Source organism: Poecilia reticulata, chromosome 16, assembly GCF_904066995.2.
Source record: "Poecilia reticulata chromosome 16, P_reticulata-male-v2, whole genome shotgun sequence".
NCBI lineage: Eukaryota > Metazoa > Chordata > Actinopteri > Cyprinodontiformes > Poeciliidae > Poecilia > Poecilia reticulata.
Window position 1 is genome coordinate 2,075,206 of NC_088845.1, and position 16,763 is coordinate 2,091,968.

Below are 16,763 nucleotides of genomic sequence, written 5' to 3' on the forward strand. Positions count from 1 at the left end.
AAAGTAGCCTACAAATTGTTTGGTGGGGGGCGGTGAGGGACCTGGATAAAGGCTAGGGGGGCGCTGGCCCAAAAAAGGTTGAGAAACGCTGGTCAGCCACTGTTCAGAACAATCCAGAAGGAGTCGTCTTCTCTCTGCCATTGTACGGCTCAGAGGCAGATCGGCTGTCTGGTCCGGTCTGACTCAGCTGGTTGTGTTTACCTAACCCACTGAGTCACAGCTGATTTTTCATGTTTTCCTGTCCTGTTAAACCAGCATTAAGAAAATAACTCATAACTCACACCCAAAATAACTCAGAGACCTTCAGGTCTCTGAGTTATTTTTAAGAGTTCATGAATTACAACTCTTATACCTTATCAAGTTCATTGTTTCTTTCAGGTGAAGGAGGAGAAGAAGAAAGAATTCTCACTAAGACTCGTCTGTATGTGGTGGTTTTCGGAGTTTTTTGTGCCATGGTAGCTGGAACAGCTATCTACAGTGAGTTTCACATTACCACAATATATTTTAATTATCTTCCTATATGACAAGTTTTTAGAGGTTAAAAGCATTAGGATGCAAATGTCTCAGGTCTGAAAGTTGATTAAAAAGTTACGGACAATGAAGCGTTACCAAGAATCAATTCAAATTAATGCTGCCCAGCTTGAAACATATTAAGGTGTTAAAGTTTAATATGGAAGATCTAAAGCCATGCAGAGGATGATGTCTGGCTTGTGAGCCTCAGTGTCTCATCTTTGCTTTTCATAGATGGTGTGTTTCTGTTGGTTTCTCCAGGCCATCGCTCCCACTGTGCACTGGAGTGGTTCAATGCTAAGTGTGAAGCACTCAGCATTGAGGAGCTTACTGCTTACAGTCAGTGAGCCTAATTTTGGCCTCACAATGTTTGTTAACAATAATTAAAACTTCTCAAAGTTTGACATTGAATAGCAAGATGTTTTTGCATCAGGCTGCATTGCATTAACTTTTCAATGAGCTACTCTAAGCTGTACTTGCTGATATGTTGTTTTCTGCTGAGCATGTAAAACAAACATTATTTTTACATCAACTAGATCAGGGGTCCCCAAACTTTTTCCTGTGAGGGCCACGTAATGTTTTCCTTCTCTTGTGGGGGGCCGGAGTCTGTTTGTAGCAGAAAAGATGTGATGATTGCAGGAGTGCCTAAATGTAAAAATATATTGTTTTCCAGAAAGCACAATCAAATAACCCTCTCTGGGTTCTTCACAGAAAAAATCCAGGAAGGATTATAGTCCGTATTTTCCGAACTATAAGCCACAACCTCATTTTTTTTTTTTTATACCAGTAAACATACACATATAAGCCTCAGATATCTCTGCCGCTCCAGGTTTTCCAACAGCGATGCAGCCCAAAAAATAAGAATGTTAACAAAATATTGGATCAGTTTACTGCTCTTTGGTTCTAAACTGAGAATACTGTCTGATATCCTGAAAAGATCTGAGAGAGAAACTGAAAATGTTGATGCTCCTCTGATACAGATAGATTCACTGACTTTCTGACTAATTTGTGTTTTTATAGTGGGTATAAAGACGACTGAACACCAGGAAAGTATCAAACACCTTACAACAGAAACACAGAACCTGATGGAGAGAAGGATGACTTTGAATGAAGACATCAAGTATCTGACAGAAGAGAAAGACAAAAGTGCTACAATTTCTACATTGCCTTTGAACCTTTTGATTATTTGTGTTATATTTACTTTTAAAATATGGGTATAATCTTCAAATAGCTTTTCAAAGCATAACTAATCATTATTATCACAGGTACAGTGCTGATGTCTGACAACGTGAGCCAGGGCCTTGGCTGGGGTGGAGAAAAATGTATTAATTAGCGCCAAGTTTAGAGTAAAGCTTTGATTTCAGAACTTTACAGAAAATACTGTTGTTTTTGAGAGAACCGATCACTGAGCCCTGTGGTACGCCACTTCTAACTAGAATGGTAGCTTATCTTAATCACTCTCCATTATCTATCTGCACTTTACCTTTGAAATCTTTGATCAATTTTGACGAGTGACACATTAAATATACACACCATGATTTCTTTGATATTTTTGTATTTGTTGTACTATTTGATATTATTTTACCAAAGTTTCACTTCCTTCTGCTCTCTCCCCTTGTCTAATGGAACTAGGGTGCGAGTTGTGTCCACTTGGATGGATTCTCTACAAGGGTAAATGCTACCTGTTTCATGATACACCACCTCGTTGGAAGACCTGGGAAGAAAGTCAAAGGTTCTGTGAGATTAGACGATCACATTTGGTTGTAATTGATGATCTGGAGGAGCAGGTAAAATCTAACGCCAAGCTAAAAATCCAAAGCTAGTCTGGAAGTTTTTGGAAAATTGATAGCTTGAAATAAGAAGATTTATGACAATCTAAAAAAATTTGTTCACAGGAATTTGTCAACAGAAACATCTTGTTCTACTATGATAAGTCCCACGGATACTGGATAGGATTACAAGAAGTTAACAACACCTGGACCTGGCTTGATGGACGTGCAGATACTCTTGGGTAAGAACTACGATCTAAAAATATACATATTTAGGTAAGAATGTAAATATATTTTGTCAAGATTGTAGAAAAGTTAAATGAACTGAGTGACAACGACTCCAGGATTTCCAGGACTTCTTCCAAAACCAAACCTTAGTGGACTGTGAGACATGATTGGGTTCATTGTTCTGTTTGGACGTCCAATGATGTCAAAGCTTACTGGGCTTCCTCTTTTCAGCACGAGCTTCAGACGTCTGATCAGGCTCAAGAAGTTCCAGTTGTGGAAAAACAAAAACGTTCTTTATCTTCCTATTATAGCTATGAGCAACTGCAGCTGGGTTTTCTTGTGCCTTTGGGTCAGTGGTGCTGCAGGTGGTTGAGTTCAGGCATGGAGACCTTCAGTCCTCAGTCTGTCCTCACTGTGGGACCTGAAACCTCTGTGGCTGATGCCACCAATCCTTGCTGCTGGTCTTTAGCAGTCAGTCGATTTTTTGTTTGGGATTAAACCAACCAAAAATAAACTCTAAAAATATGGCTCTCATTGTTGGGTTTTATTCGTCTATGAACATTCAGGTCATTTGCCATCTTTGTGCTTCTCTTAATGGTAATGGGTTTCTCTGAACCTTCTGGAAGTTTCCTTGGACTAGGCCATTATTGTAGCATCCAATGAAGCATTGAGGTCAGTAATCAGGGCATTTGAAGTGTTCTTCCTCAAACAGGATGGGTGAGGGTCGTCATTGTTACATCAGGGGAGATCAAGACAAAACACCTGGTTTACTAACGCAGAAATTGCTCCCATAAAGCCCCACTTTGTTTAGTGTGCGGCGTATGGTACTTGTTGAAACAATCACACCAGATGACTCCAGGTTGGTCTTTAGGTCTTTAGATGTTAGACACTGATGTTAGTTTATAAATCACTGGAGAAGTAGCATTAAACTTCTATGATCCACAAATCAAACTTCCAGAAAACTGCAAAACTGCTGAAACGCCGAGTGCCCTTAAATCTAAACTAAAAACCCAGCTGTTTAGAGTTGCTTATGAAACATAATCGATTAAGAATTTAACGATGGCACTTGACTTAATGTAATGTTTTGATTGTTTATTCTGTTGCATGACATTGTGTTTTTGTTTTTTTATAATGTAAAGTACTTTGAAATGCCTTGTTGCTTAAATGTGCAAAAAAAATTTGATTGATTGATGGTGATAACTATCATTTGATGCTGATAGTTATAAGTTTCTTGTCAATGTGGCTTATTTTATGTTCTGTGGTTCTGGTTTCTGTTTTAAAGGTTCTGGGCGAAGAAGTGGATCTCTGCTGTTGGACCGTATGCACTGGTGCTCCCAGACCAAAATCCCAACAACTGCTGGTCAAAAGAACAGAATGTGTTTCGGAACAAATGTATTTGTGAGCGTGACACTCGCAAAATTTAATTAAACTGTCTGTTCTTTTAAAGTTTCATGCAGAAATGTTCAACTGTGTCATGAATGTGTATATACTATGCATTTCATCATGACTTTATTCAGCTGATGGTCATGTTGTCTCTTCATTGTAAGTGTTTATTAACCTAATGAAACTAGACACCGAATGTCTGGTTTGCACTGCCAGGTTTAGATGTTTTTCTGCAGCTTCTCAGGAACCAGACTGTCTCTCCATTGTTCAGGGTTCCTTATCTTTGGTATAAAACCCATGTGTGGACTTCCTGACAGAGCAAACTCAGAGCGTACTCTGACCTGGAGCTTTAATCTGACCTGTTAGATCTTGTGGCTCTCACACCATGTGCTTGTTTAAAAATGCATTTTTAAAAAGTGTTTGGAAATTAATTATTTTCCACAATACGGCTGGACACCCAATGAGCACAAAGCTGCAGCCTCAAACCTCTCTGAGGCTTTCAGAGAGAAGAGGGCTGGCTCGTCAGCTCCAGCGCTGCGATCAACAAACTCAAAGTAAATCCTCTGTTTTCTGGTGAAACGCTCACTGAGTGTAACAAGTTTTCAAATTATAGGCTTATCTAAAAATAAACTTACGGCCCGGTTCAGAAGTCTGCAACAAGAAAATGGGCTGACATGACACCAAAAGCCATTTTAAGCCCTTTTGAGGCATTTATTCTTAAAAAACAAGTTTAGGGGACGTGGGCGGTTGCACAAACACACTGACATACGCCCAGGAACCACTGCGCCTCTGTCTGGTCCTCTGTCAGGCGCTGGTCTCCTCCGTCCAGGGACGCGGTATAGAGCGGAAAGGTGATGACCATTATAGGGGCCCTGACCAACAGGGGACCCTCCACAATTTAATTATCTATTTTTTGTTCATAGAAATAAAAAAAAAATTTAAAAATCGGGGTCCTGTCAAATACAACATTAATCATATTGTATTTTCAAAGACATTTTTTTTTAGCAGTAAAAATTAAATGTTACCCTTCCCAGACCAAAAAACACACATCCATATTTGCCCGGAACCCCCCTATCTCCCTTAAATGGTTCGTTCTTGCTTGGAGCGCTTCACCGTGACGCTGTTCAGCCTCAGTCAGTAGAAGCTGCAGTTGAATACAGCTTCCACGAACGACTGTGGCAGTTACTACGCTGCTAAGAAAAGTTATAAAATCAGGTTTTCAAAAACAAAATAGAGGGAGAGAGAGAAAAAGGCAAGAGTGTTAATTTATAACCCAGTTTTTCTCCGAGAGGTGAGTAGACTATGTGAGATTACCAACCATTTAGCATAATTAGCTACAAACTACTGTTTGCCTCCATTTCACTAGCATTTAATGAATTAAGGAAAAAATGACCAACATATTCATAAATGTAACTTGTCCCTTGGACCTTTTACCACTTAACAGATGAGTCAGTCAGCAGCAGCTCTAAAACATGTCCCTCCTGAGTCTGATCCATCCTCTTCTGAGTGGAATTAAGCTGCAGTATGTAACTTTTATATTAATATTTTTTTCACATATTTTTTTAAAACTTATGTTGTGACAGTATGGTATGATATTATGAGATCATAATCTGTAAAAAATCTATTTCCTCTACTTTCTCCCGGTGCTAGAAACAACCAGTCAGTTGCAGGAAAGTTTTAGTGCTGTCAATCACAATCTCATGTGATGCTGCTCACCCTTCCTCCCCCTCGATTTGTGCCATGCTGCAGCTAGCATAGCACAGAGCTGTGAAGATACAAACTGTGAATGCTCAGTTTAGTTAGCATAGCTATGACGACAGATAATGATAAGTTGCTTCTCCTCCATTATCACATTTAGCAGTGAGTGAATGAGGCTAATTGACAGTGCTAAGAGCGTCCTACTAGTTCTGATTGGTTGCTTTGGTCAGAACGGTGCATTACTTTAACCAGTAATAGTAATTCAGGTAGGAGGTGAAGGAGATTGATTGCCCAAACAATTTTTTTGTCAGGTGGCCCACGATTCCTGGCGGCGCCCCTGACTGTAGTGTGTGAAAAGACTCACTAAAACAACAAAAAGAAACTGCTCTCACTGATACTCGAGTCCTGTGTTCATAGTAAAGAACCTTTCAAAAGAATCTGATCGTTCGTGAACGATCACATTGCTTTTATTTGGGTTTTTTAATTCACGCGACTATTTCTATTCCGCTGGGGAAATCTCGCTGTCTGCGGTTGTAACCGAAGATCGGCTTGAAAAGAGCGCCTACGATGTGCACATCCGCCTATAGTGCGCAGCGTTCCGCTGTTTGATACAACACTGTCTGGAGGCGGAGGGATCCGCTGGTCAGTACAGCGGTCCTGGCGGCGAATCCATCACGCAGGCCTCTGCTGTTGGGGGTCAGTGAAGCTGATTCCTGCTTTCACAGGTATGTCAGGTTCACAAGTAATTTGTACCACTGTTAAAAGTGTTTGTAAGTTCAGGATAGTTTTTTTTTTTTACTGACATTGATTGTATTTTGAGATATTTCTGTGTATTAGAATTGTCTGTTTACTGCCGCTAGCCTGAATGGTAACTTGTTAACAGGAGAAGCAGAAGAGTTGGGAGTTGAATCACCTAAAGAGAAATTTAGCTTATTATCCACCCACACGAGGAGAGCTGTGAAACTCCAACCAAATGTTAACACAACTGTTTCAGCTTTCATACTAATGACAGTCAACAGTTACGACCCTCTTTCCTCTACAAATGTGCTAACGGTTAACATTTAGAGTAACAGTAGTTAGCATTTAGACTTGCGGGAGTTCATGTAGGGTTACCAACTGACCCGTATTAACCGTCACGTCCCGTATTTTAAACCAAATTCAAGTCGTCTGTACGGGACGCTCTGTTTTTCGTGTTCGACTGCAGCCTGCGATTTGTGTTTACAAACAGTAGATGGCGCTCCGCTCCTCACAAACCGAGGCATCGATAAATATATATGAAGTAAAAAGCGCGGCGTAGCAGTGCTTCATCTGCAAAAGGCTTTTCCAACCAAAGTCGCAGCTAATTCGAAACATTTTACATTGAAGATTAATTTATAGAAATCTACTAAATAAATTCATTTCTATAACTACAAAAAGAAATGGGTTAAAATGTTAGTGGTTAAATGAGTCAACCTCTCTGAAGGTTCAGAATATCACTGCCTTTGGTTAATACCAGTTATTGTTAATCAAAGGCAACTCTCAACAGGTGGTGGTTAAGCCTTGATTTAAAGAAATTCAGTGTTTCAGTTGTTATGAAGTTTTCAGGAAGTTTGTTCCAGATTTGATGCTAAGCCATTCAGTAATTTAAAAACTAACACAATTATTTTAAAGTCTATTCTCTTAGCTACAGGGAGCCATTGTAAGAGCTTTCTAGGTGATGTGCTCTATCTTCCTGGTTTTAGTCAGAACACCAGCTGTGTTCTGGATCAACTGCAGCTGGAGGATTGACTTTATTTCTTTTTAGACAGACACTTGCAGTAATCAATATGAAATGCATGGGGGAATTTCTCTAAATCTTGCTGCAACATTAGTCCTTTAAGCCTGGAAATGTTCTTTGCATGGGCAGAAATCCCGGGGGTTTAGTGAGTCCGGACCCACTCAATCTAGGAAAAATCTAGAATTGTCCTCCCAAAGAAATCATTCAAGAAACCTTGAATTTAAACAATATTAATATGAAAATGTGAAAGAAACGAAGAACGAAATAAATCAGACATTTTCATCAAAGAAAAAAATATTTTTTTTGTCCCCTTCCTTTGCCCCGCCACTCTTAGAATAATGATTTAGTCCAAAGTGTAGGAGGAGCAACAACAGCATTGGCTCTGCAGTGCAAACAAAAAACCCTCCAGTAAGTAAATACTGAAAGCAAAAGACATGCAGCACCTTTTATTTATTTTCACTGCTCAATAGGAAGAAACACATTTGTGAAAGATGGGGCACAGAGTGAACCCTGACTCTTCTACAGCCATCACCAAAGGCAAACGTCGCAGTAAGTGTCTCTCTATATATTGTATGTTTTATGAGGACTGAAAAGTAGCAGTGCTACCCAAATGCACTTAATAATTTTTTCTATGTAGGACGTTAGAGTGTTTTTTTTCTTTTTACATCACATATAAGCTTTAATGTCTTTATGTCATCACAGAAATCAAGTTTAAGACAATTCAAAGTCCTTCATATGATAACATAAAAAGTGGAGAAGCTATTCTGCTGTGGCATAATAAAGGAAATTAAATACGATTTGGATAATAGACTTAAATCAATGTTGGGCTGTATGCTGACTCTTGGTCAATCCTCCTTTGGCCCAAAAATAACGACCTCAGTTTTGTTTTTATTCAGCTGAAGAAAGTTATGGCACATCCACTCATTGATTTGTTCTGTGCATCTGCTCAGCGCTTCATTGGTTCACAGCCACCTGGTGACATTGTAATGTAGAGCTGCATCACCTGCATAGTAATGGAAACTCATCTTGTTGTTACAACCGGAGGTCAGATTATAACATATTAATTATGGGAGCATGTACATATTAAATAAGAGTCCAGAACATGGAACATCGCGAGCTTTTTAAACTCCACTGTAAAGTTACCTGTTGACACAAACAAGCCCCAAAGAAGAGGAAGCGAAAATCTCCCACTGCAACCAATTATGTTGGTTCGCCAGTTCAATTCCCAGGCTGCCTGTCCCTGTCATTTGTGTCTTTGGGCAAGACACATCACCAGTCTCGGCTGCTGATGGTGGTCAGCAGGGCCGATGGCTCAAAATGGCTGCCTCGCTTCTGTCAGACTGCCCGGGGACAGCTGTGGCTACAACCCAGTAGCTACCCATCATCAGCATGTGAATGTGCCCTTTGACATCTCAATTAGATACATGTACGGGCATTATAAATAAAATCAATTATTATTAGTAGTAATACAAAGTTATTGCTTCATCCAAAACATGTCTGGAGTGTTGCTTTCATTCTTTCATGAATGTTTGAGAAATCCTTTACTCTCCCATGCCAACCATTCAGCTGAGCGAAAACTTCCCCACGCAGCTCCTTCAGACTAGCCAGTAGAAATGAGCATTTCTATAATTCCTTCTCTCTCTGAATCCTGCACTTCTTATCCAGTACAAAATGATGATTATTACCGTTTTATGCACACGTTTTCCCCAAAGTAGCTATGCATTGAGCCATCAGACAGCAGCAGGCAAAATACTCTTATTACATTTAATTTTGATCTAACTTTCAGCAGAGAGGTAAAATTTTACTGGAAAGTTTTAAGGTACAAACTTAAATCTAAAATTGTTGTATTTATTTATAAACCTGGCAGAATAAAAAAAACATGTTAGAATGTAAAGTTGTCAAAAGGAATCTGATTGAAAATGACATCAATGATACTGATTTTGTTACATTTTAAAAACTGTTTGTTTCTGATTAAGGAGACGAGAGACGGCTGATTCCTATCTGGACGTTTATTCGGGAACATCAGAGTTCAGGTACAGGTTCAAGTGATGAACAGTCCCAGGCTGGAGGAAGGCCATGTTCTAACATTGAGAGGTTAATTATTTACCTTAGAATGACATCAAACCCCCTCTGTTAGATACGTGCTTATTTCTTGCTCTCACTGATGCATAGCATGATCCATGGTATTACCCAAGTGGTGGGTGTCCTAAATAGATACTTCATTGATGAGCCGTATTATCAATATAAATTGTCTAGCCACTGTTCAGAACAATCCAGAAGGAGTCGTCTTTGTTTCTTCCAGGTGAAGAAGAAGCAGAAGACGACACAACAGCTCTCACGAAGTCTCGTCTGTATTTGGTGGGTTTGGGGATTTTTGTTGCCCTGGTAGCTGGACCACTCATCTACAGTAAGTTTCATTTCAACACAATATATATCTTCCTATATGAAGAGTTTATAGTTTAAAGCATTGAGATAAAAGTGTCTAACAGTAGGAGGCATGGCCGGCCCAAATTTGGCTTTTCTGCTAACAGTGAGATGATTAGATCATCCACACACCGCACACGCCCCTTTTTATACACTAATATCAGCCACACCTAAAACCCAGCATGTCCTGCCCAAAAAAATCTGTTTTTAAAGTGGAAATTTGGAATAATTCTACAATGAAATAACAGCAGCTGTTATACAAACCAGATGATACATTTACTCTTCAATATATTTATCCAGGAAAGAAAACAAACATAGTGGTTATGTTACAACTTGAAAAATAAATCGGTTCCACTTGAGGGCACCATAGTGGCCCTAAGCAGTCACTTAATTTGCCTTGGGCCGGCTTGGTAGGAGGAGTTATGAAGGTCGATTAAAACGTCAGGGACACTGAAGTGTCACCAAGAATCAATTTAACTTAATGCTGCCCAGCTTGAAACCTGTCAAGGTGTTAAAGTTTAATATGGAAGACCTAAAGTTGTGGAGATGACGATGTTGTCTGGGCTGTGAACCTCAGGATCTCCTCTTTTTCATAGACGATGCGTTTCTGCTGGTTTCTTCAGGCCACGGTGGCAGTAAATTCCTCTAAGTCTGAGGCCATGACTCTGCACTTTGCCCTCTGAGTTGGCGGTAGTCTCTGCCTGAAGTGGAGGAGTTTAAGGATCTTGGTTTCTTGTTCATGGTGGAGGAAAATCAGTTCAATTAAAGTGAAGACTTCCAGCATAGAAGCTCCACACATGTATAAAATAGTATAATTAGCAATTAAATTGTATAGCACACGATATTAGCACATTAAACATCCATCCATCCACTGCTTGTCAATTCAGGCTTGCTGGGCAGGTTCTACTTCTAGTGGTCACTGGGCAAGAGACAAGTTACACCTTTCACAGGCCGCCAGTCCATCACAGGGCAACACGGATACCAGCAGATCAAGCTACCATGCACACACTCATACTGAGAGCAGTTTAGAGAGACCAATTAGCCTGATAGTCATGAGTTTGGTCTCCGAGAGGAAGCCGGAGTACCCTGAGAAAATCTGACTTTATGCATACAGACTCCAAGGAGTCAAACCCTGGACCTTATTGCTGCAGGGCAACAGTTCTACTGTTGAAATATTAAATCAGTTTACTGCTCTTTGGTTCTAAACTGAGAATACTGTCTGACATCCTGAAAAGATCTGAGAGAAAAACTGAAAATGTTGATGTGTCTCTGATACAGATGGATTCACTGCCTCTCTAACCAATTTGTGTTTTTCTTTAGTGAGTATAAGGACGATCACTGCGCTGGAAAATATCAGTGACCTTACAGCAGCAAAAAAGGAGCTGGTTATTGAAACTAAGATGATGGAGAGCAAGATCAACTCACTCAACCTAGAGATCGACAAAAGTGATTAGATTTCTATATTACCTTTGGAACTCTTCATTTTTTTTGTTATAATCTTCAATTACAAACAATTTTCAATACTTGCAGTGACTTGCAAAAGTATTCACACCCCATAATGTGCTCAGGATTCAAATTAAATTCCAATTTAATTTATCTATGTTTGTAGTTGTAATGTGACAAAATATGAAAAGGTTTAAGGCGCATGAATATTTCTGCAAGCCACTTTACCTGATCATTATTATCACCAGTAGAGCACAGAAGACCACTTGTCTGACAACAAACTGATCCAGTAAAAGTGATTTATTAGCAACAGAGTTACAGCAAACTTTTGATTCTGGAGATTTTTTGTTTTGTTTTGAGCGAGCATAGAGCCCTGTGGTATGCCACTTCTAACTGGAATGGTAGCTTCATTTAATCACCTTCCAATATTGATCTGCATTCTACCTCTTTGCTTGAGAAAGTTTGACTATTTAAACATTAAAAATGTACACTTTATTTGATATTATTTTACCAAAGTTTCCCTTTTTTCTCCTCTGTCTTCGTGTCAAATGGATCCAGAGTGTGGGCCATGCCCGGATCACTGGATGCACTACATGCAAAAATGCTACCTGTTTTACGAAGAACCAGATCCTTGGAAGACCTGGGAAGAAAGTCAAACTTTCTGTCAGGACAGACTGGGACGTTTGGTTGTAATTGGTAATCTGGAGGAGCAGGTAAAACGTAACGCATCTGTAGTAGCTTAAAGCTAATCTGGAAGTTTATGAAAAGCTGAGGGCTTAAAGTAAGAAGACTTATGATGATGTACACAAAATTTGTTCATAGACATTTGTCGGCAAAAACATCAAGTACTACAAGAGTGAACACCACGGATACTGGATAGGACTACAAAATGTTAACAACACCTGGAGCTGGATTAATGGACGTGCAGATAGTCTTGGGTAAGAACTACGATCTAAAAATATACATATTTAGGTAAGAATGTAAATATATTTTGTCAAGATTGTAGAAAAGTTAAATGAACTGAGTGACAACGACTCCAGGATTTCCAGGACTTCTTCCAAAACCAAACCTTGGTGGACTGTGAGACATGATTGGGTTCATTGTTCTGTTTGGACGTCCAATGATGTCAAAGCTTACTGGGCTTCCTCTTTTCAGCACAAGCTTCAGACGTCTGATCAGGCTCAAGAAGTTCCAGTTGTGGAAAAACAAAAACGTTCTTTATCTTCCTATTATAGCTATGAGCAACTGCAGCTGGGTTTTCTTGTGCCTTTGGGTCAGTGGTGCTGCAGGTGGTTGAGTTCAGGCATGGAGACCTTCAGTCCTCAGTCTGTCCTCACTGTGGGACCTGAAACCTCTGTGTCTGATGCCACCAATCCTTGCTGCTGGTCTTTAGCAGTCAGTCAATGGTTTTTGACCACCTGCCTCCTTAGGAATCTGGCGGCTTTCTGTTTCTGCCACCAGGGGGCGTAGCCTTTGTCCCTGTAACTTTAAAGTTGGGTTTTATTCTTCCAGCTGTAACTCTATGAACATTCAGGTCATTTGCCATCTTTTTGCTTCTCTTAATGGTAATGGGTTTCTCTGAACCTTCAAGAAGTATCCTTGGACTAGGCCATTATTGTAGCATCCAATGAAGCATTGAGGTCAGTAATCAGGGCATTTGAAGTGTTCTTCCTCAAACAGGATGGGTGAGGGTCGTCATTGTTACATCAGGGGAGATTGAGACAAAACACCTGGTTTACTAACGCAGAAATCTGAAGAAATCTGTTCAGAGGGAGGAATAATTTTAATACTGCATCATTGGAAGAAGGATTTCATGTTGAATTTGGATAAAATATATTGTTAGATTAGTTCTGATTAAGAATTTGACTTTTTTTTTTTTAGATAATTTGTTAAAAATATATAAGAGTTTCTCAACAGCCTGCCTGTGCAGCTGGTCTCCTCTTTCCTTCACACTGCGCAAACGCGCAGCAACAAATCCTAAGCGATGTGGAACTATGACGCACTGAGTGAATGGGGAAGTTTGCGTGTTGCGGTGGAAAATTGAAGCACGTGGGGTGAAGCACGTCACAATGCATCAACACAACGAAGCTAATACGACATAAAAACAATGACATACTAGACGGAGTTTGGCTACATCGAGGCTCACTGCAGTAAAAAAGACATATGGAGGATCAGATAGCAGGTAAAGCAGCGCACAGCTACAAACACTCACCCGGATTAGCATGACAGTCGGAAAGCTAAACAAATAACCCGCAAAATTATTTAAGTCTTCGAGCTGCGATGTAAGACGCTGGTTCTGTTGTTGCTGTTGAACCGCTGCTACGCTACAGGTAGTAATATTTCACAGACGGAGCGCCGCTTCTGCTCCACCTGGTAGTGACTCTCACACCGAACCTCTGCTTAAAGCTGCAGCATCTAACTTAAAAAATTTATTTTACATACGTATTAAAACTTTCGCTGTCCTAACATGAGACAGATAAACTCTAATAAATAATCGATCTCCTCCGTGCTGTGCATAATTACTCCGCTCAATCAGAAACAGCCAATCAGAACTAGCAGTAATCAGCTAGCCGCCATGCTAACAGGAAGTTTTCATTCAGTAACTCTGGATTGTTTATTGAACCTGTATTTGCCTTTGAATGTTTTATTCTTGAATTTTTTGGCAATGTTGAGAGGTTTTATTTTGGCTCTTTGCATTATTTAGCCTCTTCAGAGCCTCCATATGTTATCAGTCTGTTAAAGATAGTATTATTGATAGCAGGACAATTTGCACAATGCCTGTTTTGTTGAGTTTTCTTCTTGGAAAAAGTTATTAAAAAGCTTTTATCTAAATTAAGGTGAATTCATGGTTCCTTTTTCCACATAATGTAACCGTAGTTCTTATGATTAAAAAAATAATAATTATGTGATGCTGACAGTTATCAGTTTGATGTCAATGAGCTGCTGTGTGATTTTATTTTATGTTCTGAGGTTCATGTTTCTGTTTTAAAGGTTCTGGATGACGCAGGCGCCCGCCACTGTGGGTCCAAAAGTTCTGGTGATTCCAAAAAAAAAGCCCACAGAGAGCTGGAAGAAAGCAAATAATGAGTTTCAGAACAAATTCATCTGTGAGCGTCACTCTCGCGAGGTTTCATCTATCTAACTGCTCTCTTAAAAATTCATGCAGGAATATTAACTGTGTCATTAATTTCTGTATACAAGGTACTACATCTTTACTCTAATAATCTGATGGTCATTTTATATTATCTTGTTCTAAATGGAGAGACAAAACAAGTCTAATGAATATCATTTCAACACAAAAATTAAACATTTTTATGCAGAATGTCAACATTAAAATGAAAACTGAGGCTTAATGTGAAACAGAAATACAGAATAACAACTTCCAGCGTCAGAGTAACAAAGTCTTTCCAAAAGGGCATAGAAGTGTCATAGTTAAATGTTAAATACATTTAAGTTAACATAAGAAACATACATTTAAGAAAACATAAATCTGAGTTTATGAGCCGCTAAACAGTTTGGACATTTAAACCAGCTAAAATGACCAGAAACACTCACTCTGAAATTAGATGCAAAATACATACATTTAAGTTAAAAATGGAAAAGTGCAATAAGTTTAATAAAAGTAAACTAATCACTAATTCAATTCAGTTTATTTACACAGCGTCAATTCACACCAAATATCGCCTCAAGGCACTTTACAAAAAAATAATTTTAGTTCAGTCATACCAAACATTCCAGTTGATTCACGTTCTCAGTGCAGGAAGCTCACTTAATTATTCAAAGTGTTTTAAATGTTTCCTAAGGTAACCCGGCGGATTGCATCGAGTCAGAGACGACCAGCAGCATCTCATGCACAAGGTGACAGTGGAGAGGAAAAGCTCCCTTTAACAGGAAGAAACCTCCAGCAGAACCAGGCTCAGTACAGTCTGGAGGTCTGAGGTGACGGAGCAGGATGCAAAAGAAACAGATTAACTAAATATTTTTGATGTTCATGGAAATAAAAAGTTAGGCTTTATTAAAAAAAAAAAATAGCAATACAGTTTTCAATCTACAGGTGTACAAGTTAGATACATAAAGACATACATTAGTAGTAAGTTAGATTTATGGGAGATGAAGTTTATGGGATATCAAGTTGATGGAGAAAAAAAATTGTTGGAGGCTGAATGTGTAAAGATGAAGTAAGTTTTCTTTACGTTTGAAAATGAGGCTGTAAATCTGCAACCTAAATATAGTAATTTTAAGAGTTCAGATTACAGAAAGGCGTGGTTGGTTTTGCGTTTGGGAGAAATCAGAAATGACTTTACAATGTGTCAACTAATAGTTTTCCGTTGATTTTTATTTTCTTTTTGTTTTAGATCACATTCAGCTCTATTAAAGAACGTTTTGGACCTTAAAGCTTCATCCTTACATTGATATCAGCCTCCTCTAATAGAACAGATGTGGAAAACCTTTGCTCTGCATACCTGCTGATGCCACTGAGACAATATTCACACAGTTGTGTTAAGTCTTTGTTTCTTTTTCTTCCATGTCTTCCAGACGTTCAGGGCTCTTATACATGGTTGAATTGTAACACAGACCATGGATATAAACCTGCAGCATTCATTTATTGAGCATGATAATGCTATTAAATCTTACTTGATGCATTCAAAGAAAATTTAAAATAAATAGTACATTTGGGATTTAATTAGGAATAATCTTAATTGTTGTGGTACCATGGCTACAATATTGTGTAATCTTTGTGTTTGAGCTGCTTTTGTTCACAAATTCATCACAACAAAAAATAACCAATAATCAGTTATTGATTTTAAACTCAGCCACTTAACCTGGGCTCCCTCTCACAGACTTCACTAAATTTACATTTAAACATGTTAGTGATGCTGAGGTTCTTAGTAGGAGGGGCAGGGCCCAAATTATGATTCTGCCCAGGCCCCATATTAACTTGGGCCGGCCCTGCTTGAAGAGGAATCCTCCGGTGACCCTGATGTCAGTCCGCCGATGCGTTTGGGACATTTAGATTTCTTTAATTGTGGCATGTTTGGTTTTATGCTGCAGTTCTAATTATTGCTACAGTATTTTTTTGCTGATGTTTATATGATATTTTGTGAGCTCCACATGCAAGGGACCGAATCTTCCCTTAACAGTTGAGGTTCTGCAGTAACTTCTCTTCACAGCCGCTCACCTCCAGCCCAGATCAGCAGCGGCTTTAACCCGCCTGGCAGAAACGTAAAGGTGAAGCAGAGCGAACAGTGAGCAGGTGGTAACGGGGTTTTGAGCTGTGTTGCGGTAACAATCCGGTACAGTTTCTTTAATCAGGCATTCTTCATATCCGTCGGTGGAACCGACTCGGGCTGCATTTAGTGCAGCTCTGGAGCAGCCAGATCAAGTTGAAGTTTTCTCTGCAGCCGAACCATTTCGGTGTTTGGGGGCAAGGAGGGTTTCCCTGCTATTGCAGGACAATTACAAAAAATAAAGTTTTCTAACTTCAACATCAGATCTACGTTTTTATTCACAAGTGAATGTTAGGAAAACACCAACACACATCCTGACCCAGA

The 16,763-nt window shown here is 39.3% G+C and overlaps 2 protein-coding genes across 5 annotated transcripts in view; both read left to right on the top strand.

The window, feature by feature from the left end:
- The window catches only part of LOC103477713 (dromaiocalcin-1-like), a 30,696-nt gene extending 26,737 nt beyond the window's left edge, over positions 1-3,959 (top strand). For both annotated transcript variants that reach the window (XM_081616943.1, XM_081616942.1), the window contains exons 3-7: positions 379-477; positions 1,531-1,656; positions 2,143-2,297; positions 2,406-2,521; positions 3,790-3,959. In XM_081616943.1, coding sequence (XP_081473069.1) covers positions 379-477; positions 1,531-1,656; positions 2,143-2,297; positions 2,406-2,521; positions 3,790-3,931 — 638 coding nt within the window. In that variant the 3' untranslated portion in view covers positions 3,932-3,959. The remainder of the gene's footprint in view (positions 1-378; positions 478-1,530; positions 1,657-2,142; positions 2,298-2,405; positions 2,522-3,789) is intronic.
- Positions 3,960-6,158: 2,199 nt separating this feature from the next.
- On the top strand, positions 6,159-16,697 carry LOC103477537 (uncharacterized). 3 transcript variants are annotated; one of them, XM_081616925.1, is made up of 9 exons: positions 6,159-6,313; positions 7,815-7,893; positions 9,321-9,377; positions 9,647-9,751; positions 11,089-11,214; positions 11,770-11,924; positions 12,034-12,149; positions 14,203-14,338; positions 15,015-16,697. In XM_081616925.1, exons 2-9 carry the CDS (start codon positions 7,836-7,838, stop codon positions 15,147-15,149), a joined length of 888 nt encoding a protein of 295 aa, XP_081473051.1. In that variant the 5' UTR covers positions 6,159-6,313; positions 7,815-7,835; the 3' UTR covers positions 15,150-16,697. The 3 variants fall into 3 exon arrangements, with proteins under 3 accessions (XP_081473051.1, XP_008428918.1, XP_081473052.1); XM_008430696.2 differs by having other exon boundaries at positions 14,203-14,318; XM_081616926.1 differs by having other exon boundaries at positions 9,324-9,377.
- Positions 16,698-16,763: the final 66 nt, after the last annotated feature.